Source organism: Lissotriton helveticus, chromosome 4_1, assembly GCF_964261635.1.
Source record: "Lissotriton helveticus chromosome 4_1, aLisHel1.1, whole genome shotgun sequence".
Classification (NCBI taxonomy): Eukaryota; Metazoa; Chordata; class Amphibia; order Caudata; family Salamandridae; genus Lissotriton; species Lissotriton helveticus.
The window spans coordinates 1,069,901,278-1,069,928,405 of NC_136063.1; the positions used below are offsets into that span (position 1 = coordinate 1,069,901,278).

Sequence of the window (27,128 nt, forward strand, 5' to 3'; positions counted from 1 at the left end):
AGACGATAGAGCACGTATCCCAACCACAGTGCGACTATAGTCCCTCAGTAACATGAGCAATGTTTTTAAAGTAAAATTGTTCTATCCCTGCTCCCCCCCTTTCTAACATAGTCAGGTTGGGAAGTTCGTAACAACACCTTTGAGCAAAACCGTTCATCGTTACAAACGTAAAATGTTAGTCTCACTACCTAAAAAGCAACTGATATTTAAACAACTGCCATATCTGCTTGATCCACGTGTTCACAACATATAACGCACAGTGCCGACAGAGTGTGAGCTGAGATCTCTTAGTTTGCGCCTACGACATTGCAATTACTTATCACTCTGAATACAAGTTAATGTGATTACCTAGCGCCCGCTTTGAACTAAAGTGCATTGATAGCTCCCCTATTTCCTTCCTTTATGAGTAATTCCAGTGTAAAATTATTACCTGTGATTCTAAAAAAACCCACATAAAAAATCCAATGTCATGAGCTTAAACGTTTCATTTACATTCTTCCATAGATCGTGAAGAGCACACTTCTCATATAATTACTATGAGAAAGGGATTACCGCACAAGTTGTGTGAGTAGTATTATATGTGTATATAAATTTATGTTTGTTTTTGTAAGTCCTGACGAAAGCTCTACAGACCTTCTGGCCCAAAGAGCTGAAACATGTCGACAACTTTTTCTTTACAATACTGCTTGGCCCAGTAACTCGGCCAAAACCTAGTATATATAAACTTTTTAACCAATGGAAATTTGCCTTGCAATAAATCTATTTGGCATATTTTTCGTTTTTTAAACAATTGTTCCCATTTTTCTTCTTCCTTTTTTTTGTGGGAAAATCCTTTTTGTCTCTGGACACTACACTCGAGACTGGAGGTGCCTCTGGATGAGGCAAGCAGTACACACGAATAGGAATAACCCTATGATAACTGCGTGAATGTCAATGTGGGGCGGATGAAACAAATATACCGCAATTCCATCTAAACATTGACTTCTCTGAGGGTTTCCTTATCCACACTGAACCAAAGGTTGAGCAGTGTTACAAGTGTCCAATTTTGTTGATTAAAAAATACAGTTCATTTTACACAATATATCCCTGCCTAACAAATTAACAGGACTGCTGTCACACACCACAAATCGATGCATATCTTTATACGTCCCAATCTCTATTTCAACTGGTTTTGTCAAAGGAGTATTTATTTGTCTGTTAGCTACACCTACAACCTGGATTGTCTCACCCGAGAGAGGAAGATTTTGAATTTCCACTGATCTAACAGTAGAACGGGTAGCACCAGTGTCCACTAGAAAAGTTATTTCCACATCATTCACCTTTCCGCTCACAAATGGACCTGACTGATCTACCTCAAGAGTGGCTCCAAGCACACACTCTTCTTCCTACCTCAGGCACCGTCAGAAACTTTCATCCGGCCACTGCCATTCTCTTCTTGCAACCAATATTGAGGACATGCATTTACTCTTTGCGGTCTTTTTACCTGCTCACCACCACTGAATCCTGTCTCTGCACTGTATATCTGCTGATTCCCACTGTATGGCAGTGGCGGTTGCAGCACCTGACTTTGCTGATTTGCTATCTGCTGTTGCTGCTGCTGATTTACCTCAAACTGCACCTGCGGATTCAATGATGTATGTTCCCCATTAACTCTAGGCGGACATTTACACTCTCGTTGCCAATGCCCTATCTGGCCGCAGTTGAAACATGGCATTTTCTTTTTCAATTCATCAATATTCCCCACCAATTTAGGTTTACCTTTAATCCCACCTTGATCCCTGCATTCTTATTCTCCATCTGTGCTACTTGTTGTTCGGCTACTTTTACTTGTGCCCACTTGGCTTTCTCTTTCAGCTTCTTTTGTTTTGCATCAATCTCCTCACTACAATATTTTGCTTGTCTCAGAACCTTATCTACTGAACTCGACTGCCAATCCATCATACTATGTCTAATCATGTCTGAAATTTCTGGTCTTAATCCATATACAAATCTATAAACAAAGTTACTCATGTCTTTCTCATTTAATTCTTCATAACCGCTTTACTGTTTAAAGACTAATAACAACCTTTCATAAAATGAATGCACAGTTTCTTTCGGCACTTGGGTTGTTCTGTCTATCTTTACCCAATCCGTTTCTTTTGGAGGTATTTTGTTTTTCAACCATACTATCACTTGCTCATATTTCCTCATGACGTCTGGTGAGGGAGCTCCCGTTTTCTCATCTCTGGGATACTCCTCCCTTGGCCAGTCCACAGATATTTTACATTCTGTCCATAAATCTGTTGGTACCACTATGTCAAATAATCCATCTAAATCAATCCACAGTACTTTTGACACCTTTACAAATATGTCAACTTGTTGATTCCATTCTACTGTTTTCTCTCTCAATCTGGGGAAATCATTTGTAAATGACAATATATCTTGTCTGCTCCAGGGCACATGTACATATCCTCCTCCAGGAATCTCTCTCATAGGGAATTCAGTTGCCACTTTTCCGTTTTCTCTAATTGGGAAACCTAAAGTAGACTTATCACTATTTTCTTCTTTCTTCTTTGCCCACTTGACTCTCCATTTACCTACATCACCCCATTTGCGCAACAACACAATCAAATCTTTTATCTGAACTTGTCTTCCTGCAGTGTTCATATTTTCAATGTCTCTTTCTGCAAAATCTACTCGATAAGATTTCTGCAATGACTTTATTTTGGAAAAGTCTATTCCACATTCACTTGCCACTTCTTCTAATTGATCGTACATTGTCTTAGCTCTCCATGTCGTACTTTTATATAAAAACATGAACTCATCATCCTGATAAGTTTTCAATCTGTCTGTTCCAATTGTTCCAATTATTAATTCCTCCATGCCTACTTTTAATTTAGACACATCCACCACTTTTAATTCCTGCTCTTTTAATTTTAATGATTTTATCCATTCACTCAATTCTTTTTCTGATGGTCCCATGGGTGTCTGCGTTAAATCTATTTAATCTGCACTTTTCTCTGGAGTAGCAGAGTCAGATTCTGCTCCTGTTGGGTATCCGCATGACAAATTTTGATTAAAATGTAACTCAGCTGGATATATACTCAAATTCTGCCTTATTTCTGATAGATCAGGACAAGTACTCTCTTTTGCTCTTTGTAAACTTTGTTGTAATGGAATGGTTAGTCTAGGCTCTTTTATTTTCTGATCTTCAAATACCGGTATCACAGGTCCTATGGTTACTGGTACAGTTACAGCTTCCATATTCCTAGTAAGGTTCTGAATCAATTCATGTGCAGAACGCTCATAATCAGACATATTTGGCTGTTCATTACTTTGTCTTTCAGCACTTAGCACAATTCTGTGTGAATCATTACTTTGTACAGGAGTTCCTGTAATTCTAGCTTCTCCTATCGGTGTGCTCGGGACATATCTTGGGCCTCATTTATGAGGCCTTGCGTCAGTTTTGCGCTGCTGATGCGTCACTTTTTGTGACGCATCGGCGGCGTAAAACATGCGCCTTGTTACGCCATATTTAAAAAGTGACGCATCTAGGTAGATGCGTCACTTTTTAAACCCCTGCGCCACATTATACCTGCGTCAGGTATAATGTATGCAGAGGGGGCGTTCTCCCGCAAAAAGCCTCGTAATAGTGACGCAGTGAAATCTATGAGATTTCACTGCGTCACTTTTAGGACGCTGTTGCGTCAAAATCTTGCGCCTGCCTCACAGCAGGCGTAAGACTGACGCAAGCCCTTTCACATGGGGCTTTCCCCATGTGAAAGGACGCATTGCTGGAGTTGCGTCACTTTTGTGACACACTCCAGCAATGCGTCACTTTTGCGCTTACAGATACGTCAGAAATACTGACGTATCTGTAACTCCTTGCGACATGATGCGTCATACATTAAATATGACGCATCATTGGTGTCGCAAGGAGTGCGCAGTGAAAAGTGACGCATCGCTGTTTTCACGCAGCGATGCGTCACTTTTCATAAATAAGCCCCCTTGTTTCTACTCTTTCAGGAAAATCTCTAAAATTTGATGGTTGCCTTGGCGATTCATTAACTCTTTCTTCTGCCATCGGGGTGTTTGGGGTAGTCCATAAAGAATTTGGTTGATATGGGGGTGGTCTCCTATTTAATATTTCTTCTAAACAGCATCCTCTGATTCGCTTTCACCATAGCTTTGATTTCCCAATTCTGTATTCTTTTTCTTTTCTGTACTTTTTCGTCCCTCATATTCTTCAACCAATCTGACGGGATACATGCCATCACACATACTTCCATCCCTCCATCTTCGCATTCTAGACTCGTGTGTTTCTCCCCACAAATCTCTGCCTCTACCTCTTGGTCTAAGATGCCTACTCAACCTCTCACTTTCCATTTGATGCATCTCATCTTTCCACTCAACTAACGCCTCAAATTGAGTTGGTCTGGGTCTCTGTTCAAGTTTCATCATTTTGTCTCTCAAATTTATCAGAATAGCCAAATCAAATGATCCTCCTTCCGGAAAAGCTAACACACCATCATCCTTGGTATAATGTACCCAGTTTTCCAACCAAACACACGTATAACCATATTTTTTCAACATATAGGAAGCAGGCGTTTTCGGTGAAGGAAGTATTTTTCCCTCTCTTGTAACTACCTCTTTGTCTTTTACAAACATGTTTTTCAGCTTTTTAAACCATGAAGATCTCTTCCTGTCATCATCATAATAGTAGTATGACATTTTCGGTAAACTTTCCTGCTTTCAAAGGATCGCGTACTATACTGTTGTTGATTCCGTAACACCAGCCAATCACAGCGCGGTTCGCACTAATGCACCAGTTAGAACACGATACGTCACTATAGTGCTTAACCAATAGCCTTTGCTGCTTTCTGTGATGAACCAATCAACTCCTACTCTGTCTCGGTCACGTGGACCAATACCAGCGCGACACTTTTGACGTCATCAGCGCTCCGGCTTCTGCAGCGCCGACTAACCCCTCCCTTACAGGGTTTTTTCAAGATGCCGTATTTACAAGATATTTTACAAAATCAGTTAGTAACTTACACAAAACAAATCCACTAATCTGTTTCGCTAATAAAGTGATAGAGTTTTCAATCGCACAAGTATTCTGTAACCGGAGTAGACAACGCTTATCTCCTCAGAATTTTTAGACTCGCCGATAAAGCAACACTACTGACTTTACCCTTCTATCAGGCAATAACGATCTCGCTTCTCTGGGAAAGCACATACAGAGATCTTTTTCACCTCCTTAGAGACAGACTCAGAGTTTCACTTGAACGCGTATTGCAATATCATTTACACACGTTCATACAGAAAACCCTATTCAAATATACATGAACTCTGTGTTACCAGTAGGCAGCGCATCCACTAACCCACCACAGAATTCCTCTATTGTTAGCAAAAGAGAGACGCCACTCCTTTTACCCTTCAATCAAGCTCAGGTTAAGACCTATTACTCTCCCAGCAGTAAGTTTTAGTCGGGAAGCACGGAATGATCCCTATACTTGAAGGCTGAAATTTCATCGACTGTCCTCACTATACATTTATCCTTTCACACCTAAGGTCCCTAAACAGTGATATGCGACGATACCACCGCAATATTCGGCAACACTCCTTCTTTGAAACAGACTAATTCACTGTGCGACTACCTTGCCACACTTCCTCCACATGCAGACGGAGGCACTGGCTTCACCCTACTCTATGAAGCCTTTCCAGGACCACATGTAACGTAATACAAACTCAACAGATGTTAGTCATAATTCTGTACATCAAACTCTATATAGTACTTTACCATAACCCTAGCTAATTTCCTTAGTAACCACTACTCTGCTACCAAGTTAATACTGCTACAGCACGGCTCCAGAAATCATTTCTAATTAACACTCACCATTACCCTGAAACCTTAAAACACACAAATCATGCATCAGTGGGGCCCATAACACTGCGCATTTACCCTGTTCACTTACACTCGGCTTCAAGGCTCTGGTGAATCGCAATAGAGAAACGTTGTAACATTTAGGTGGAGCGTCTAAACCTATTTACCTATTCATTATTTACACCTGCAGATTTAAAACATTTGCCATGGTTTTATTCAGACTTAAATTATTCAGACACACCATAGTGGCAATGGATCTACTAGAATGAAAATTAGGCGTAGGAAGAATTCAAAGACCAGCTCTTACTTCTTCATTTATCTAATTTTTATTCAAAGCAAAACTTTATCATGTCTGACATTTAGGCATTAGTAAATCTTTATTCAGTAAAATCTTAAACTTTATTTCAAAATGATCAATTTATTTAGAGCTCAAGAAAATCGCTTTATTTTAGAAAACAGTTAAAGATTAGCAAGAACAGATAGTTCCAATTTCATTCTCTCCTAACATCCCTAACTAACACCCTCATCTTATCCTTCAGTCCTGCAAAGCAAACAAGTAAAAAACATTAAAGTTCTTACAGCCAGGAATCGGTCAGCAATCGGGCAGCATCTCCGATAGAAATTGGAAAGGCGACCCCAACTAGACAAAACCAGGGGTTTTTATACCCTAAATCCCTAACTTAATCTATCTAAAATGTAATTAACACCACTTATTTGGGCTGTGATTGGACAAAATTGGGGTGGGTGAACATCTCTTCACCATTACAGCATCATTTTCACAACGTGTCAGCAAGAAATAATGGGTCTTTGTTTAAATCAGTCCATGGCCTAGGCGCTTCCTTGCATTGGTAACATGCGTAAACTCTCCCAGGCTCTAAGCATTACATCTTCCATGCTTGGCACCCATCTTAGGTTCCGGGCCATGGTAGCCTAGAACCTCCTTGAGTACAGGCAGTTCACTCTGACTTGCAGGTTTTGCCGCGCCTGCGCAGTTCAGCTCTTGCTCACAGTTTACCCGAGAAGCCATCTTTTTTTTTTACATTCTTTTTATTAAACAGTTGCTTAGTACACCATTACAAATAATACAGAGACAGGGTACAGTCTAGCAGTGAGCAGAAGTAGTATTACCGTCCTAACAAAGAAAGATGCACAATACCTGACCTGATGTGGGGTTCCAATCCACTTCTATTTCAACATCTCCCTGGTCCTACATAATTAGTTTCTGTATTCCTCCCATGGGGTCCAGATCTTTCCACATTTTTGGGGCAACCTCTGCTCTAGTAGAATACTTTCTTCGCCTGCTGGCACCAATTTAGATCGTGTATCCATTCCCCAATCTTTGGGGGTTCAGCAACAGCCACCCCCCATTCCCCCCTGGCCTCACAATGTTCCTTTTTGCCACCGCCAATTTATTTCTTTTGTTACATCAATTTTTTTTGTTTTTTTTGTTTTTGAAAACCTTTATTGCCAGAAAAGTCATACAAATACAGACCTACAACCCCACAGGGCCGGTCAGTAATAATCTGCATCACATTCGAAAACAGTACAAGGCTCACCAACCCCTGGGTTCAGCCGCGATGTTACACGTTAATAAACAGGGCTAGCGGCTGTAGGAGGTTAATAAAAAAGGTTTCACATTTTATATTTTAAACAAAACAACACAGAAACAAAGTCCGAGGTAATGACTGCTATCGAGGTGACCATCTCCGTCAGCAGGGGGGGGGAATCCAGCCAATGAGGCTGGTCTAAAGAAGGATAAATCCTAAGGGGGTGGAAAGAAGGGCCAAGAGTGGACAATCAGATTATGTACTATAGGAGAAGGATGCATGGAATGCGAGGTCACGGGGACAGAGGGGTAGTAACGGAGTCTACGAAGGGGGGGTACAAATCTCTCCTCGATACGCATTCCACTGACCCCACACCTTTCCCCATTTCCTAGGCCTACCACGGGCGGTATACACCGTTTTCTCCCTAAACATACACCAATCCATGCATTCCATCCACGCCGACGCCGAAGGTGCCCTCTGGGCCCCCATAATTGGGCTATGTCCCTCTTGGCGATCATGTTGCCAAGGGCGGCCCACCGAGTCTGTGCCACGCTATAATCATTCGGCTCCCAGACGTTCAAGAGGCACCTCCTAGCCTCCGGCAGTAATGACACACCCTTCACCTCTTCCATAATGTCTTGCACGCGTCTCCAATAAGACACCACATCCGGACACTCCCATATGATATGGAGAAAAGTAGCAAGCATACCACAGCCACGCCTGCACAACCCATCCAATGAATAACCCATCCTCATCAGGCGTGGACCCGTGACATAGACGCGGTGTAAAATCTTCAATTGCACTAGCCGGAGACGCGCCGGAATCGCCACTTCCTTCGGAGACGACACCGCGGCCTGCCAGTCTTCGTCATCCAACTCAAGCCCATCCGCGGTCCAGGCATTACGAAGCTGTACAAGGAGGTCAGAGCGGTCGTTAATATGCTTCTTATATATAAGAGAGATGGTACTGTCAGGGACATGTCCATCGAGCACCCGATCTTCCAGGGGGGAGGACTCCGGGACAACGGCACCAGCCGGGAAAACCGACGCATATGCATGGCGAATCTGAAGATAGCGGTAGTATTCCCTATCACTCAGGCTATATTTCCGCTGGAGCTCGGCAAAAGTCTTGATCCTGTCCTTGATCAGGAGGTCCCCTACTCGACTAATGCCTATAAGATCCCACTTGTCGAACCCCTTCGTTGCCCAGAGATTCCCCAGCCGTTCAGCCGCATAAAGCGGAGTTGCTCTGGTCAGCCTGTCCGTCCATCCCGTGGCAGCCGTCGCACTAGTCCATACTCGCACCGCGACCCCAGTAGGACCAGTAAGTTTCTTCCTAGCCGCTTTAGAGTAAAGTGCCCTATTGTAGTCGCCACCCGGTAGCTGCCATTTGTCCATCTCGAATGCAGGGTTAGGGGTTGGACCATACATGGCGTGGTTGATAGCACTCAACTGAGATGCCCAGTAATAGCACTTGATGTCGGGCAGCGCTATACCGCCATCATACCAAGGCAGAGTCAGTTTCGATAACGCAATGCGAGGCCGCCCGGCCCATACCAGTCGCCGTTGGAGGCCCTCAAACTCACGGACATAACTAGCGGGGACCAGATCGAGCGTATTTTGAAGGGCATAAAGGAATCGGGGGAGAGACATCATCTTAAACAGGGTGGCCCTCCCCAGCGGGGACAGCGGCAAGCCACACCAAACCGCGACGTCCGACCGCAGCCGACGAAGCGGCGGCAGTAAATTCCTCTCGTACCTTACCGCAGAGTCCAAGGAGATATAAATCCCCAAATACTTAAAGCCGTCATGCACTACAGGTATCGGGCAGACACGGGGCAGTAGGGGCATTTCTCCAGTGAGCGGATAAATACAGGACTTGGTCCAATTGATGGTCAAGCCAGAGTTTCTCCCGAAGGAGCGCAACACGTCAAACAACACTCCCAGTGATTTACGAGGGGAAGTTAAGTACAACAAGATATCATCTGCATACAATGAAACACGATCCTCATATCCCGGGGACCAACTAATGCCCTTGAGCGACGGCTCCCATCTAAGCCACGCGGCGAGGGGTTCAAGAGCAAGTGCAAAGAGCAACGGTGACAACGGGCAGCCCTGTTGCGTGCCTCTGCCAAGAACAAAGGACTCCGAGGCCCTGCCATTCACCACCACTTGAGCCAATGGTTGTTCGTAGAGGAGCTGAACCCACCCGATGAAACGCGGGCCGAAACCGAACTTCGAGAGAGCCGCCCACAAATACGGCCATTCTATTGTGTCAAAGGCCATCGAGGCGTCCAAAGAAACCAAGATGGCCGGCTCACGAAGTGCCCCGGCCCTCGCCAGAATGCCATTAAGACGGCGAAGGTTAAGCGCAGTATTACGGTGGGGGATAAATCCCGACTGGTCTGGATGTACTAAGTCACCAATTACTGTAACTAGCCGATTCGCCAATACTTCCGCCAGAACCTTAGGCTCAACATTCAGAAGCGAGATTGGCCTATACGACGAACACTGCTCACGGGGCTTCCCATCTTTATGAATGACCACAATGGACGCCAATCTCTGATCCCGGGGAAGGAGTCCGAGATCTCGCGATTCCAAGAACATTTGACGTAGATGCGGGGCCATCTTATCCGGGCACAGCTTATACAGCTCCACCGGAATACCATTCGGGCCAGTGGCCTTACCTGAACGAAGGGAACGGATAGCGAGCGCTATTTCATCAGCGGAAAAATCCGCTTCCATAAGCTCCTGGTCAGATTCCGAGAGGCTAGGCAGCACGATATCCCTCAATAGTAAATGTGAGTCCTCCTCCGGCCTGTCCGAGACCGGCGCGTAAACTCTCTGGAAGTGCTGAGCAAAAACCGCGACTATCTCAACAGGGTCCACAACCCGCGAACCGTCCACCTTTTCCACAACAGGCACAACCCTATTCAACCACTCTCTCTTGTCCAACCAAGCAATCAACTTCCCGGCCTTATCACCAACATCATACATTCGCCCCTGTTGTACACGATACATCATCCTGGCTGCATCCGTCACCAGAGCCCTGTAGTCAGCCTGTTTAAGGGCCAGAACATGCAACTTCTCAGGTGTAACCCCAGATCCCAAATCTTCCTCCAAAGCTGTGATTTCATTTTCAAGGCAAACAACCTCCTCATTCTTACTTTTCTTTGCGCTAGCAATCAAGGACAGGGCCTGACCCCGAATCACAGTCTTATAGGCCTCCCAGAGGGAAACGGAAGAGGACACCGATCCCATGTTTTCATTAAAGTAGTGTTCCATGCATTTAACCACTGCAGCCCTAGTTCTGGGGCTGCGTAGGTGCCAGGGGTTGATCGGGGCAACACGGCCCTCCGCTCCCAAGGACAAATCAATCCCAAGCCAAAGTGGGGAGTGATCCGAGATCCCCCTAGCCAGGTGTCGTACTTCCGTTACGGAGACCATCTGCACCGCTGGCACTAGGATATAGTCAAGTCTCGAAAGACTACCATGCGCTCCCGAGTGAAAGGTGTACTGTGCCTGTCCAGGGTGCAGTTGCCTCCAGCTATCCACTAAACCCATCGCATCTAGGAAATCACCCAACCATGACTGCGATCTCAAGAGAGTTCTGGGGGGGTTACGATCATCATCGCCGCTAACCACTGAATTGAAGTCGCCACCCATTATCAACATGCCTTCGGGGAAGCTCAAGACCACCCCACTCAAATCAGAGAACGTAGTGGACTGTAGACCTGGTGGGACATAGACGGGGAGTATGGAAATCGTCTTCCCCTCCCATCGCCCCGTAATGGCCGCGTATCGGCCACGATCGTCAAGCACGACGTCATCTATCTCCAAGGGGAGGGAGTTACGAACCAAGACACCCGCCCCCCTCGAACCCGTGGTGAAACCTGAGTGCGCCACCAGACAATACCCCCTCCTATTCAGCGCATGGCAATTGTTCCCTATCAAATGAGTTTCTTGAAGCAACACAACATCGGGTGAAAGACGTTTCAAATACTGCAAAACTATCCCCCGCTTGATCCTATCACCCAGCCCGTTCACATTCCAACTCAACACCCTCAGCCCCCTACCCCCCATTATAGAAATGTAACCAGTGTCCCCCCCGCATAAAGACAGTCACATCCAGCGAATTATGCATTGAAATGAAACCTCGGAGTAAACAAAGAAACAGAAGCCCCCCCCACCCCCAAGAGAGTACCCAACACACACCCCCCACCCTGCACCCCTGCGTCGATCCAAAGAACCACCCCAACTTGCAGTGTGCCTGTCGCCCCATTAAACTAATCTACGAAAAGAGAGAAGAACCCCTTAGAGGAGGAAGAAACCCGATCCCTCCCACCCCCGGGTAGACAATATACATGTGCTCAATAATAGTCAAACCGCTGCTGCAAGTCCATATCGCTGGCCCTCCGGTGGGGACTCACTCCACCCGTTCCTCCAGGCCACCTTCAGCACCGCCGGACTGTTCAGATCGGTCGCGCTGCGTGGGCAGAGTATCAAGCCAGTCACTAGCAACCTCCGGGCGATCAAAAAATAAAGTGCGCTCCTCATATTCGACCCTCAAGCGTGCCAGGAACAGCATAGCGTATTTTAGGCCCATGTCTCTGAGGCATCGTTTCACACCCGTGAAGCTCATGCGCTGTTTTTGCACTGCCTGCGTGAAGTCCGGGTAAAAACTAATGGATGCATTGTCAAATTTCGTGGGCCCTCCGGTGCGTGATGCCTGGAGAATAGCGTCTCTGTCCCGAAAGTTGAAGATCCTGGCTATAATGGGCCGTGGCGTCGCTCCCGATTTAGGCCTACCACCTGGGACTCTGTGGGCACGCTCCACGGTGAAGAAGTTACTGAGGCCCTTAGGTGCCAAGTGGTTCAGCACGAGGTCCTCAACAAAAAGATCCGTAGACACTTCTTCGGAACGCTCCGGAACGCCAATGATGCGGTCGTTGTTTCGCCTGGCCCGGCTCTCATAATCATCCAGCCGACGAGCAAACAAGTCATTAGACTTCCGGAGATTGTGGACCTCAGTCTGAAGGTCCGAAACATCAGTAGTGAGACTTGCTGTTTTAATGTCCAGCGATTTGACCCGCTCATTAGTCTTTGCAAGATCTGTTCTGATGAGGTTGACCTCGATCGCCACAGTGTCTATCTTCGAGGCCAGTGTCTCGTACTGATGGCCCATGGAGGTCCTTACACTGGCAATGGCGCCCATGACATCTCGCAGCGTCAGGTCGTCTGTCGCAGGAGAGTCCTCTCGAGATTTACCCGGGGTTTTACCCAGCCCCCCAGGGGTGCCTTTCGGGCGGTCGAAGCGGTCAATGGTATTAGACTGAGTGGGGCCCCCTCGGTTCGTGATCCTGGTGGCCCGCTTCTCGCTCTCAGGTTTACCCGACATGGTGGCCAAGGAGTCCCGGCAGACCTCTGGGAGGGTACGGCGAAGGCAGCTCTCTATAGTTCCGCCGTGTACAATCGAGAAATACGAGAGGCAGGAGATGCGCTGGGGGCGGGCTGTAAGGTGCGGGCCAGCAGTAATGGCAGGCAGGAAGCCACGGAGGACAGTGACCAAAACCGAAACCGAAAGTACCACGAGGGTTGCGATCAAACCTCAGTGACCGTTGTTGTTCGATTACCACTCGGGTACTTTGGCAAATCGAGACCGTGGGCGTCCGCCGGTGTAGGCCATAAAGTTCGAGAGGCAGCAAGTCCGGTTCCCGGCGGCCAAATCGAATTCAAAAGACAATTTCGTGTCAGCAGGGCTTCTTCTAGTCGAACCCGTCGTCTAAATCAGGATATTGAACAGGATAGTCGTAGGAGGTGGAAGGGGTCTCGGGAGCCCTGTGCTCACGCGGCCATCTTGGATCCGCGCGAAGCTCCTCCTCCAGAAGCCATCTTTGCACAGGCCTCAGAGGCCACTTTTGGAACTATCATAAAAACAAACACAGATTTATGTTAATTATTGAATTTAAACCCATTCTGTTTACCTCCCACCTAACTAATGTTTCCCAGTTAGTTGTTACCTAGCAAATAAGCCACATAAATGCATTTTATACTTACATTTCGACCTCTCCACCACATAAATGAATACAATAAGCACATTTAAATTGCGTTTTGATTATTTTCCAAGCTGTACATTAATTCACAACACAATAACAGTACATATTAGCTGGGTTTATTTGCATCATGCAAGCAATTTAGTTCTCCCCGTGTGTAATAATAAAAATAATGTGTGCACTTTTACTCTATGGTTGGTTAATTTCGCAAAACATGCAATCAGTAAATGTTAACATTATGCGACATTAATTTTACGAGGGGTACACAAAATTTTGCGTTTGCCACCTCGCTCAATCAAGACGTACCAGTCTCTGAGAACTGATGGACTCACGGAGAGAGGCTAGCATTTGTTAACAGGATGATATGGAGAAGAAAGGAGAAGCAAAGATGGTGTGCTGCTTAGCGCGGATTCAGAAACACTTCCCCACCTTTAGAGATGCTCATGGAGAGGAATGTGAACCAGCAGGGTGCATTGAGTGTTATGGTCAGTCTATTTATACCTTCGAGTCTGTCACACAGATTTAGTTTTTTGCTTTTTAGACAGCTTTGGTGATTTATGTTTTGGAAGGCAACGACAGGAAATAGGACCAAGCTTTCTAACCATCTTAAAGCACTGCCACTATCCTGCTTGTAAAGTGGACTTAAAAGCACTCAGGCAGAGTCCTCATTATTCTGTAGCAATGCTCGACTGTTAAGATATCCACCTCTGTATACTTCTGTCAAATTTACCACACTTATAGCCAATTAACAGATTGTGATGAATACAAAAGGAATTAACTCTGGGAGTTTAGTGAGTGATTGCCGTTCTTGGAGGAGGTCATGAAACGGATTTTCATCTTCGATAGATGACGATAGAGGTCCAGGTAAGACCAAATATTAAGGAAAATAATGTTACTGAATGGAACTAACTCTGCAAGCATGTTCCCCTGTCAAATTTGACTGTGACTGAATTCTCCCATAAATACTGAATTCTGCTTTGCTAGGTTATCTATTTCTACTGCAGTGCGTCAACCAGTTGAGTCGCCTTTCTGGTACAATACATAAATTGTCACAATAATTTATGAACAACATGTATAATATATGAATGTGATGAGGTATGAAATCATCTTTATAATGATGGTATATATACATTGATTAATTATGGTTTGCTACAAATGGTTTCAGGTGGAAGCCGCAGGGTTGATTAGCCATCCTCCATGGACGCTGAAAATAATCCAGTTGTTTGAGACCCAAAGGGTGAGACATGGTATGATGGCACTGGGACCAAGCGGGGCTGGTAAAACAACTTGTATCCAGACACTGATGAAAGCAATGACAGGTACTAGAAGACTGTGTGTCACATCATGATTATTTGTATTGGAGTAAAGTTGTGAACTGAAAAGCCCTCCAACAGTTTAACTGCATCCTTACCTTTTGTTAAAGATGGCCAAGCCTGGCTTCTGGGATTGTTGTATTTGGTATGGGCAGATAGTTGATGGAACAACATAGAATGACCACAGATATCTATATAATGACCCAATATTAGGTGAAACACTCATGAACTCACCCAATATATCATTTAGAAAAGCACGCTCCATGAGTGACACGTTGGTCAAGAGTAGTCCTGATATCTCTTTGGCCAAATCATGGCTACAGAGTGTGAAGAGTTTTGTCAGATGTCCAGCGTGCAAAGCAAGCAAACATGTCAAAGGTAGAACAACATACAATAGCCCCTTTCAGGATGTTCCCATCACCATATCCAAGAGGCTCACGTGCAAGACAGAATTTGCCGTTTATGTGCTGGAGTGTTCCTGTGGCCTGCAATATGTGGGTAGCACCAATTGCAGGTACACAAGCGGATACTCCAGCACATGAGGGCAATCATGCGGCATACCCTGTTGCCAGGCATTTCAAAGATGTCCACAACAACTGCCTAGATCATTTCAGCTACTCTGTGGTGGACAGGGTTCCACCACTCTGACGCGGGGGCAACCGTAAGGCACTGCTTAGAAGATTGGAGACCAAATACATCCTGGAACTGGATACAAAGGTGCCCAATGGGTTCAATTCCAGCGATGATTTATACACTTGCTTATGAAAAGATTTTTTATTAAGCGTATTACACTAGTATGATGACCTTGTAACATCTTGCACATACCTCCTCATGACATTCAATTTTATGTAAAATATCTTTTTTTAAACATGTTTTCTTATATTTATTAGTGCTCACAGATATGTGCACTGGCACTTTTTTCCACTTCAACCATAGAGTCACAGATGTAGTCCATCCAAGCCTTCTGTGTTATCAGTTTTGTAAATTACAGCCACATGAAGTACAAGTAACTAATGTAGCATTCATGCTAATAGGAACTATTTATTGGTGATGTAACCCCTGTTTCATACCTTCATCTTTTTCACAGGCTTATTAAAAACCAAACTCGGGTAACAATGATCTTTAAAGTGCCTTAACAATATTTTTTGTTTATTAAGAAAACCCATTTCTGTGCTGTAGTCGCGCTTTGCTCTCAACAAATCCCAATAGATGATGCTCCATTTCAAATCTTAGGGTGGCTGGTTGTCCCATGGAGAAGGATGTGTCCTGCTGTAGTCTTGTGGCAGAGTGCTGTATTCAATTCAATTCAATAATCCTTTATTCGGTATTTGAAAAACACCATAAAAGTACATATTTATACAGTTAAAAAACAATTAAAATACAATTCATGAACATCACCTGCCTGCAACAATGCTGATTAGGAATAATTGATGATAAATTCATTCAGCACAACCCTCTTGTATTTCTTAGCCTTAAAGCAACCTTAATAAAATTCATATTACAAAACAACGTTCGAGGATCATTGGCCCTTTGCAAGAATAATAGGGAGACCTTAGCATGTCTGAACTTGGCCTGTTTTAAAATACCTACTAAAAAACTGCGCCTGGGTAATACAGAAAATGGGCATAATAATACAAAATGAAGGGTGTCCTGCGGAGACCGATTGTCGCAGCCGCAGGCACCCTTCTGCTCAACAGTTAAAGTAAAACCTGGTGGATCGGCCAGTAGATGATGTAAAAGGTTGAGCCTAAAACAGGTGATTAAAAATATATATTGCGCATTAAACATAAGAGCGAGATAAGGTTCCATGCCCTCCCCTGTCTTGACCATACTGTGAGCGCAGACTGCTGTATTAAGTTAACCTTCCTCTGTACTTAACTTTATATCCAAAAATGCTCAATCTACTTAGGTTACTTGAAATTTTAGATTCAAGTCATTCTTGTTTATTTCTTCTACGAACATTTTCTGCTGTCCTTACAGATTATAAAAAGATCATCAATAAACCTGTACCAAAGTATCACATGCTCAGTATATTTTCTCAAATCATTCAAGAGCACCTACTTGACCCACCATATCTAGGACCATCTCTCTGTGTGGGAAGCAGCCTTTACAACGCAACCGTTACAACGCATGCAGTTACATCTCATGCCATTGCAATGAAAAGGTGTGCCGCAGTGGGTAGAAGGTTTTGGATTTAACTCCAACACCTTCCCTACTGTTGCACACACTGGAGTTGGAATAGAAAATTAATCTATTCCAACTCCCAGCGCTCCCCCGACAGAAAGTCGGGGTTAAGTTTGGCAATGCAAGGGCATGCAATGTTATGGCATGCGTTGTAGCGTCACATATCCCTTTGTGTGCAACATATGGCATGTGACGTGCTCTCATGAAATATCTGCTAGTTTGGATGTCATGTTCGTGCATTATGCAAGTGTAAAGTGTATTTAAATTCAGTGGCATCAAAATGAAATCTGGTTCTCCTTGTATATTTAAGATTTTACTTATAAAGTATCTTTAATATATATTGGTAAATTCATTACAAATGGTCTTAAAAAGAAATCTATACATTTAGATGTATTTTTGACATGATGGTATTTAAATATTGTTGTATAGAGATCTTACAGTAACATTATTCATCATTGAGTTGTCTTAAAGCTTCTGCAATTACATTACTATACTCAGTTCAGTTCAGTTTAGTTCAAAAAGCTTTTATTCGGTTTGCAAGGCACAACCATATAAGCAGCACAGAATAATTACATAAACATCATGTTCTAATCTATTCAACATATCAATAACCTATTTTACACATTCATTTGTTATTGAATACACTTGTAATAATACTGGAATATTAAAACCAACTGTACAAAGTGTAATCATCGCTATTAAAGTATTTCATTGCATATTTAGAAAAAGTGGCTAGTGCAAAATTATATACAAAAATTTGCAAATTCCGCAAGTCAGTGCCATATACATATTAAACAATACCTCACACTATTGGTCAGTCTTAGATATTTAACTAAGCAACAAATTGCAGTTTTTAACGCCATAGCCACATTTTGGTCTGATTACGGCTGTGCAAATGTACAATAAAGTTAATAGTGCAAATAAATAAGAGCTTTAGTCTATGTTAAAAAAAATTATGCAACTGTTAGACACGCTATCGGAATTTCTTTTTAAATGAAGTACATAAAAATAGTAAAGTGACTTGTGCCTATATCAAAGAACTAACAATTGTTTTTAAAATGAAGCAGATGGGAACTCCTGAAGTACAGTTATACCGAACTATAAAAGATTTAGTAATATAATATATTTTCTAGCAGCTATGTATTTAAGAATGTAAATTGCTACATAAAAACAAATGTCTGGACTTTCCAGAGAACTTATCAATTTCATGGCGTTTACAGTGGATCGAATGTTATACTTTAAAAGGATAGGCTTCAAATAAAATTTTCTTAAAAAGGTATAAAATTTACAAAATAGTAAAAAATGGCAGCTACTCTGTTTTGACAAGTTATCACACTGACATTCCATACTAGATCTTTTCCTCATGGATGGGAAAGCTACAAGATGATGAGCAATCCCTAACCTGAGTCTTGTTAAAACAAACCGGTGTGAACTTCTTGTTACTTCTGTTAAATAGGCCCGAAAACCTTCATATAGACCCAATTGCTGATAGAACACTGCTGTGGGTTGGTCTTCAAGCAGGGTTCTTGGTGCATCGCTTTTATACTCGAGAAAGGTATTCTTAAGTTGCTTTTTTGATATCTGGGCTATATAATCTGGCTCTGTGTAAATGTTAACATTAAATAAAAGCTTGAACCAGTGATGAATATAATTTAACCATAAAACACGGGAACAGTGCTCTAACTTTATACAGTCCATAATTATCGCTTTAGTGAACTCTGTCTCATATTTAGACCAGATAGACCGCCATAAAAGAAGGGGACGTAGAGCTGCAAGGTCTACAATGTAATCAATGCCAACCTCCTTGTGGATCAATTCAGTAGATGCTGATGTAGGAGCACTAAGTAACCGCTTGAGGAACTTATTTTCCTCCTGCTGAATTGATTTGTCGAAACTATGACCCCAAACGCCAGCCCCATAAAGGGTAGAAGAAACACACCTGGCATTATAACAGGTTACCATATCCTTTAGTCTACGATCCCCAAGTTTAGTGGCGAATCTAAATATACTATTTGTGTTCCTGGTCATCTTAAAATGTAAGTTAGTAAATTCATTGTGCCATTTCCCGTTACCTAAAAAGGTTATGCCTATATAGCAATAGGACTTAACCGTTTCTATTTTTGTACCGTCCAAGTAAAAAGACTTTGTTGTATTAGTTTTCTTGCCACATGACATAATAAAAGTTTTAGCTTTATTAATTAAAAGTTTTCTGCCATTAAAAAAATCTGTAAAATTGTTAATAAGCCTTTGAAGTCCGATCGGTGTACGCAAAATTAAAACGTCAAAACGTACGCATGCCCACCTTATCACCAGTGCCTCTCTTTCAATCTGGGCATACCTGGTTTCCATCACCGTCAGTGCGCGGCTGGCACACACGATAGGCACCCACTCTTCACCTTGGTCTAGTTGTAGCAGTAATGCTCCCAGCCCCACCGGACTGAATGATATTTATTGTTGGTTACTGAAAACCATTACATAAAACCAAAAATACAAAAAGTCATCACATTACAAAAGTTAAAATCAAGGAAATTTCAAAGATCAAGTTGTATAATTACTACAAGAATGCAAAGAAGCCGGGAAAAAGGTTCATGGGCCGGCTGAAGGCTCTGTGATCCGGCCAGTAGAAGTCATCAGCTTTGCCCGTGCTTGGAAGATAAACTTCCCAATGGCAGCCTTGTGCATAACTCTGGTCAGGGTATAAAGGTAAAAAATCCCATCCTTTGCAGAGCGTGACCCAGAATGTCTAAGTAATGGCCTAAGATAAAGACTGCGGGGCAACCGCAGGGCAGGGCAACAGAAAAGAAGATGTGCCAATGACTCCCGTTTATAGCTACAGAGCCTGCATTCCTGTGCTCCTGGGCTGGCCTTGCCATGCGGGTAAAGTTCTTTAAGAGGCAATGGGTGTAATCTATAAGCCAAGATCTTATGAAGGGCTGCACTTCCCACAGCCTGCGTGAGATGCTGTTTAGGGGTGTTCAGGATGTGCGGGAAACACAGGGTCTCATGCAGGTCTTTTCTTCTCCTCAGGGACTCCAGATCCAGTTCCCGTGACCGCGCACGCACTTGTTTTTTAATCGTGTTTTTGATTGTGGGGTATGTAACATGTTCAGGATTCCAGGAGTCCTTGGCAAGGTTGAGATGGGCCTTAGCCACTTCAAGGGAAGCCGACCAAGGATTCCCTGGCTCTCTGAAAATGCATTTCAGGACTGCCTTCAATGTATTCTCTTGTGCCGCCGTAGTTAGAAAATAATATTTACTTAAGGCGGCCAGCTCTTCCAGGTTTTGCTGGTTGAATGAGAACTCCAAGCAAACGAGGGTGTTTCTAGTGCAGCTGGAAAAGTTTCTTGTATGCCCTACAATGAATTTTTTCTAGTTCATGGCTCAATTTACCCGGAAATGTCTGGAGGACGTAGTTAAGTGCCGGCATGAGCTTGGCTTTAAGCACTCTGTTAATGGCCGTGGTAGACGGACTGTATAGGGAGGCTTGCAGCTTACAGATGGCGTAGGTGATGGATTTACCTTTGGCCTTGATTGACTTGAGATGGGCACTTGGGAGCCCCGACTCCTGAAAGCAAATGCCCAAATAGGTGTAGCGCTGTGTGCTTTCTAGCGAAAGATTACCTAGCCTCCATTTCAAAGATTTTTTCCTTGGGTGATGCCCGAATATAATTACCTTTGATTTAGTTCGATTAGCTACAAGCCTATTTTTGTCGTTGTATGCGGCAAGTGCCATCAACGCCTTTGCAGCCCCATTCTCGTGTGGTCCAAAAGGACCAGGTCATCAGCATATTGCATGAAGTATATTTTGTGCCCGCCGATCTTTGGAGTGGCCAGGGCGGCGCCAGTCAAGGCCCTCTCCATGTCCGCTGTGTATAAGTTGAATAGTAATGGGGCTAGCACGCACCCTTGCTTTAGGCCTCTATCTGTGTAGATCTTAGCAGAAGCATGGTCCCTTGAGAGTTTGATACGCACCCAAGTTTTTTGATACAGTGACTGTATCGCTCTTAGCAGCCCCGGATTGATGTTCCATTGGACCAGCTTATGCCACAGAATTGCGCGGTTGACCCCATCAAACGCCGCAGAGTAATCAATAAAGCAGGTGAAGAGGGGAAGACTTTTGCCTGTCCGTGCGCGATGCACCAGGAAAGAAAGAGCGATGATGTTATCAACTGTGGCTGACCCAGGTCTGAATCCGGTTTGGTAGAATGGTAGAATGCCAGCTGCACTTGACCAGTCTGTGAGTTCCCTCAAGATGGCGCTAGCATAAGCTTTACCCTCAATATCCAACAAGGCAATCATGCGGTAATTGCCGGGTTTCGATTTTGGGCCTTTTTTGTGAATAGGCTGTAAAAGCGAGCCTCTCCATGAATCTGGAACTTCCCCCCGGAGCCAACATTCGGAGTACAGGTGGGTCAGGTTTTTGGTCCAAAAGTCAATATTTGCCTTGAATAAATGCCCAGGAAGCCGATTGGGGCCCGGTGCGGCGTTTTGTCTAATATTTTTTAAGATTTTGGAAACCAACAATTTTTCCGGAGGCGCCGTCATCTCGATGGTAGGATCATGGTAGTCGCCAGGATTTGGTGTTACATTTTGCATGTATGCTGGACCATCATTGGTATATAATGCCTTGACATGGGTGACCCAAATAGAGGCTTCGAGGGCATTTTCTCTATGATTTGGGCCTCGTCCCATGTTGCATATGTAGTTCCAAAACTCCTGTGATTTTCCCGGGCTCAGCAACTCAAATATAGTTAACCATTGTGATTCACAATGGGCTCGTTTTGCGGCCAGCACCTTTTTTGCATGACTTTTTTTGGCTTCTTGTAATTCCTTCTTGTTTTGTTCTGTCCTGCTTTTGTGGAACCGTTTCCGTTCCTTGTTTAGTGTTTTGGCACTTTTTTTGATTTCTATATTGTGACCGTATTTAGGGGAGGACACCTGTGCGACACACTGTTCTGATTCCCACGAAGAACCACCGCCAGGGACTCTGATGTGACATTCCAGCTTTCTATTGCGCCATTTTTCTGTACACTCGATGGCCAACCTCTCCACTCATTTGCCCAGCTGTTAAATCTGCAGCCCCACCGGACTGGCGTCTACTGCCAGCTCTGTTGGCTGCTCTGGCTTGAAGTAGGCCACCGTCACCCCCTGCAATAACGCTTCTTTGATGTCTGTGAACGCTTTCGCCTCCGCGCTGGACCATCGCCATCTGACATCCTTCTTCGTGAGAGCACTGAGCAGCTCTGGAAGCATGGCTAGATGAGGTATAAATTTGCCGCAGTCATTTGACATTCCTAGAAAACCCCTCACCTATGACTGGTTTTAGGGTGTCGCCGCATCACGGATAGCCTCCACCTTGGCAGGGTCCACCTGCAATCCCTGAGCGGAGAACCGGTACCCGAAGAACTCCACTTTGTTCGTGCAGAATTCACAATTTCCTTTATGGAAAGTCAAACCCTGCTCCACGAGCCTTTGCATTGTCGCTCTGAGTCTTAAGTGATGCTCCTCGAGTGAATTGGAGAAAATTAGGACTTCGTCACCAACATTTATAACGCCAACCAGGCCTGATACCGCTTCCCTGATGGCATCCTGGAAAACCTTGGCGGCCGACGACACACCGAAACTGAGGTGCCTGAATCTTCTGAGTGCAACGAGGGTTGGGAAAGTGGTTATGTAGCGGCTTTTCTCCTCCAGAACCAGTTAGTGATAGCCAGAATTTAAGTCCACTTTGGAGAACCACTTAGCACTGTTGATGTCCGCCACTGTCTCGTCAATGGTGGGTGTGATAAGCCTTTCTTTCTTGATAGCCTTGTTTGATAACCTCATATCCACATAGAGGAAAATTGCCCCCGGTTGTTTGGGCTTGGGGGCAATCACCAGTGGGTAGGCCCTGACACTTTCTTGATCACTCCATTTCTCTCCAGGCAATCCAACTCTGCTTCCACTAAGGGCCTCAGGTGGAACGGTACCCTGCGATGTCTCAGGGCTACCGGCTTTATCGTGCCATCTATGTGGAGTTTGACCTCGACACCTTTCAGACAGCCCAGTCCTCTGAGCTGTTCTGGAAACTCGGCCATTACTGACTCCGCGTGGGACTGATGAACCTGCCTCGCAAACATCACCAACCCCAGATCTTCTGCGGAGTGGCATCCCAGGAGAGATCCTGCGCTGTCTCACGTTACATGGAATCGAGTGGTTGCCGATCTTTCTCCATGCTTGACATCCACCTCAATCACACCCAGAAGGGGAATTGGTACCCTCCCGTCTGTGAAAATGTTAGCTTTCGTCTTGAGGAGCACCGGTTTTGGCACAAGACGCTCATATTGAGTGATGTCGAGGAAATAGACGGGCACCCCTGTGCCACTAGTGCCTTGATACTGTTATCTTCCACCCACAGCTGACACATTGGTGGTGGTCTTTTCTTGGTGTTGGTACTTTCGGTGTGCGAGATTACAAACACGTCGTCTTCCTCGTCATCTTCCGTGATGTTCATTCTTCGGCACATGCTCTCCACCTCATCTGCTTCCTGAGCTGTGCGCACCACCTGATTTTGCTTCCGTTTTTTGCCACCTCCTGCCGCTGACCTGGTTGTACTCATGCAGACCTTTGCAAAGTGTCTGAATTTGATGCATCTCAAACATTGTTTGCCTTGTGCCGGGCACCCCCTCTGTGGATGACTCTCCAGTCCGCAATTTCCACATCCTTTCTTTCCCAGTCGCTCACCACTGCCAATGGCACCTTCCCTTCCACGGCCGCTGAACCTTCAGATGGCATCCACCTGCTCTTCTTTAATGGGGTTGGGGTATAGTGGCTGTGGAGCAGCCGACCGTCTCACCAGGGCCGAATCCATCTCCCCCACTCTAGCATTTGCCAACTCATGGGCTCGCCCCAAAACCAAGATGTCATCCAGCGATATTCCGGGTTGGCGCAATATGAGTTTGCGCAGCTCCGATGACTTGCACCCCAATATCAGCTGTGCCCGGATCTCAAATGGCCGGTCAGTTCCCACGCAAAAGCATGCAAGTTTCCGCAGGCGCACATGAAACATGTCGACCGACTCTTTCTCTTTATACTTCGCCTGGCGCAGTTTGAAATGCTCGAAGTCAGGGTTTACTTGTGGGTCGAAGTGACGATTGAGCGCCGGGCCGCCTTCTTGTAGTCGTTACTGCCCCCTGTATCTGGGAGGTCCTGAAAAAGTTAATATAATTCCTCCCCTCTCATATGTAGCATAGTTGTGCGTTTCACTGGGTTGTCTTTCTCCTGTGTGGCGATAAAGCAATTTCCCAATTGCCCAATCCATTTGCACCATCGTGAAGCAGCTGTAGCCGGATCTTGCAGCTGGCTAAATGGAAGCAGTGCTTTCAAGGAAATGCGGGAGCTGTTATCTGCTGGCCCCTGGGCCTCTCCACCAGCTGGAACTGACATCTCCCTTGGCGCGCTTGGCCCTTGCCTGTCCGCTTGACCAGGTTCTGTGCTCATGGGATCTGGATCTCCCAGTGCTTGTACAGTGCCTGCACTGCGTCCACAGATGGGGCTGGACTCTCACAGTGCCTCACAGCGCACACCCCTGCCAGGCTTGGGGTAGCAATGGGAACCACTGGCCTGCTTGTGGCCTTCCTCTGTCTCATCCAAATTCGCACTGTGGCCTGGCTCTGCTTACCTGTCCCCCTGCAGCTCTCCACAAGCGGGACACCAGCTTCGTCCCGCCCCTTCTTCTACGTGGCCGCTTCCCAGTTCCTCTCGGGGCCACACGGCGGTCTCTGTGGCAGCAGGGGTGCTGGTGCGTCATGCGCGCCAATGGTGAAGGCTGCGCTCTTCAGGGAGGCCTGATTCCCCCAGCAGTGCGCACCACGCACTCCCGCTGCTGCTCAGCGCTCACCCTCGCTGCAGGCTCCTCACCGCTGCTCCACACCTGCCGCCGGCACCCAGCAACTCCCCTTTCGACCGGGCTGTGTTCTGCAACAGCGGGTCTTTGGCTCACCTTCCTCGCATTGTAGGGCCCGGGGGACGCAGGCACGCGCCTTCAACGCCAATGTGCATTGCAAGGGCACCCGCGGGATGCACACCCGCCTTGTCGCCAATGTGGAGGACTGGACAACCAGGGAGAGACACACACACGAGTAGGGGTAACGGTCTGCAGCATATGCCTCGGACACCAGGAAGGAAGACATGGCTATACTCCAGTTCAGGTCTGTGCCGTCAGGCACGAGCACTGACGTCACCATTTATTTATACTCCCTGATCCGGCCCAGCCCAGAGAGTTGAAGTGGCAACATTGTACTATAAGAGCCGTGTGGCTCACTACAGTGTCCAGGTCTGCCTTTACTCCTGCATATATTTGTTCTGTGCTGTTTTTGAACATTTATAATGAGCCTTTTCTATTGTGCAGGAACACTCTACTGCCTCGCCATGCAGTGCTCTGGTTTTGGGCTTTTGTTTTTAATTTTACATATTCTTATTTTTAGTTGAATTGCATCAAGCTCGATGCACCAGGACTACAACTCACTGACTACATTAGCATGTTGTACTAAATTCATGAGTCTAGCACTGCATCCTTAATATCATGGAAACTTCTGGTAAAAGTACGTGCGGAGGGCAACATTAGGAGTTAAAAGGCTGATTGTTGCTTTTGAAACATTCCAACTCACCTCTACTCACAGGCTTGCCCTGAAACCTCCTCTTCCTTCCTGACCTCATTGCATAAGCGTATCGGGGGGCATGTTTCCTTCAATACAATAGGAAACACACCTCGAGCAGCAGAGGGATGGGCTCGGTGCATCTGCTCTCAGACTTGTCCTTCTGCCAGATGTTTGACAGCGCTGGCTATATCCTGCCCCTGCCTGTTCCAGAAGGGGGTACAAAAGGGGGTGGTGATGGACGGAGCATCTGAACCAATCAAACACTCACACCAAGTCAAAAGATCTGGGTTTAATCCATCACCGTTCTTTAGCCCACTCTGCCACCACAGTTCAGACATGGCCATATGCAAATCAGTCTGACCCTGTGCCTCATGGGAACAGTCCCACCCGAACTGCCAAGCCATGCCTTCCCTAGACCGGAAACAAGCTTCCGAGGACCGGTTTCTGGCATTACAGCCGTCTTCAGCCCGGCTTGCTTGAATCCAGTGGCAAAGTGAGCAAGGGACTCACGTCTGAGCATACCCTGCCACACTTATGGCGGCCAAAAGCGGTACAAAAGGGGTGGTGATGGGCGGAGCATCTGAACCAATCAAACACTCACACCCAGTCAAAAGATCTGGGTTTAATCCATCACCGTTCTTTAGCCCACTCTGCCACCCCACCCCCTTTTGTACCGCTTTTGGCCGCCATAAGTGTGGCAGGTTATGCTCAGACGTGAGTCCCTTGCTCACTTTGCCACTGGATTCAAGCAAGCCGGGCTGAAGACGGCTGGAATGCCAGAAACCGGTCCTCGGAAGCTTGTTTCCGGTCCAGGGAAGGCATGGCTTGGCAGTTCGGGCTGGACTGTTCCCATGAGGCACAGGGTCATACTGATTTGCATGTAGCCTTGTCTGAACTGGGGTGGCAGAGTGGGCTAAAGAACGGTGATGGATCAAACCCAGATCTTTTGACTGGGTGTGAGTGTTTGATTGGTTCAGATGCTCCGTCCATCACCACCCCCTTTTGTACCGCTTTGGCCGCCATAAGTGTGGCAGGGTATGCTCAGACGTGAGTCCCTTGCTCACTTTGCCTCTGGATTCAAGCAAGCCGGGCTGAAGACGGCTGTAATGCCAGAAACCGGTCCTCGGAAGCTTGTTTCCGGTCCAGGGAAGGCATGGCTTGGCAGTTCGGGCTGGACTGTTCCCATGAGGCACAGGGTCAGACTGATTTGCATATGGCCATGTCAGAACTGTGTTGGCAGAGTGGGCTAAAGAACGGTAATGGATTAAACCAAGATACTTTGACTGGGTGTGAGTGTTTGATTGGTTCAGATGCTCCGTCAATCACCACCCCCTTTTGTACCGCTTCTACTGCCATAAGTGTGGCAGGGTAAGCTCAGACGTGAGTCCCTTGCTCACTTTGCCACTGGATTAAAGCAAGCCGGGCTGAAGACAGGTGTAATGCCAGAAACCGGTCCTCGGAAGCTTGTTTCCGGTCCAGGGAAGGCATGGCTTGGCAGTTCGGGCTGGACTGTTCCCATGAGGCACA

The 27,128-nt window shown here is 45.7% G+C and overlaps 1 protein-coding gene across 1 annotated transcript in view; it reads left to right on the forward strand.

Moving 5' to 3' along the window:
- Window positions 1–27,128, forward strand: part of DNAH5 (dynein axonemal heavy chain 5) — a 5,174,212-nt gene that overhangs the window by 2,424,779 nt on the left and 2,722,305 nt on the right. Inside the window, exon 41 of the mRNA XM_078687662.1 lies at window positions 14,631–14,784. Within this exon, the coding sequence (XP_078543788.1) occupies window positions 14,631–14,784 (154 nt within the window). The remainder of the gene's footprint in view (window positions 1–14,630; window positions 14,785–27,128) is intronic.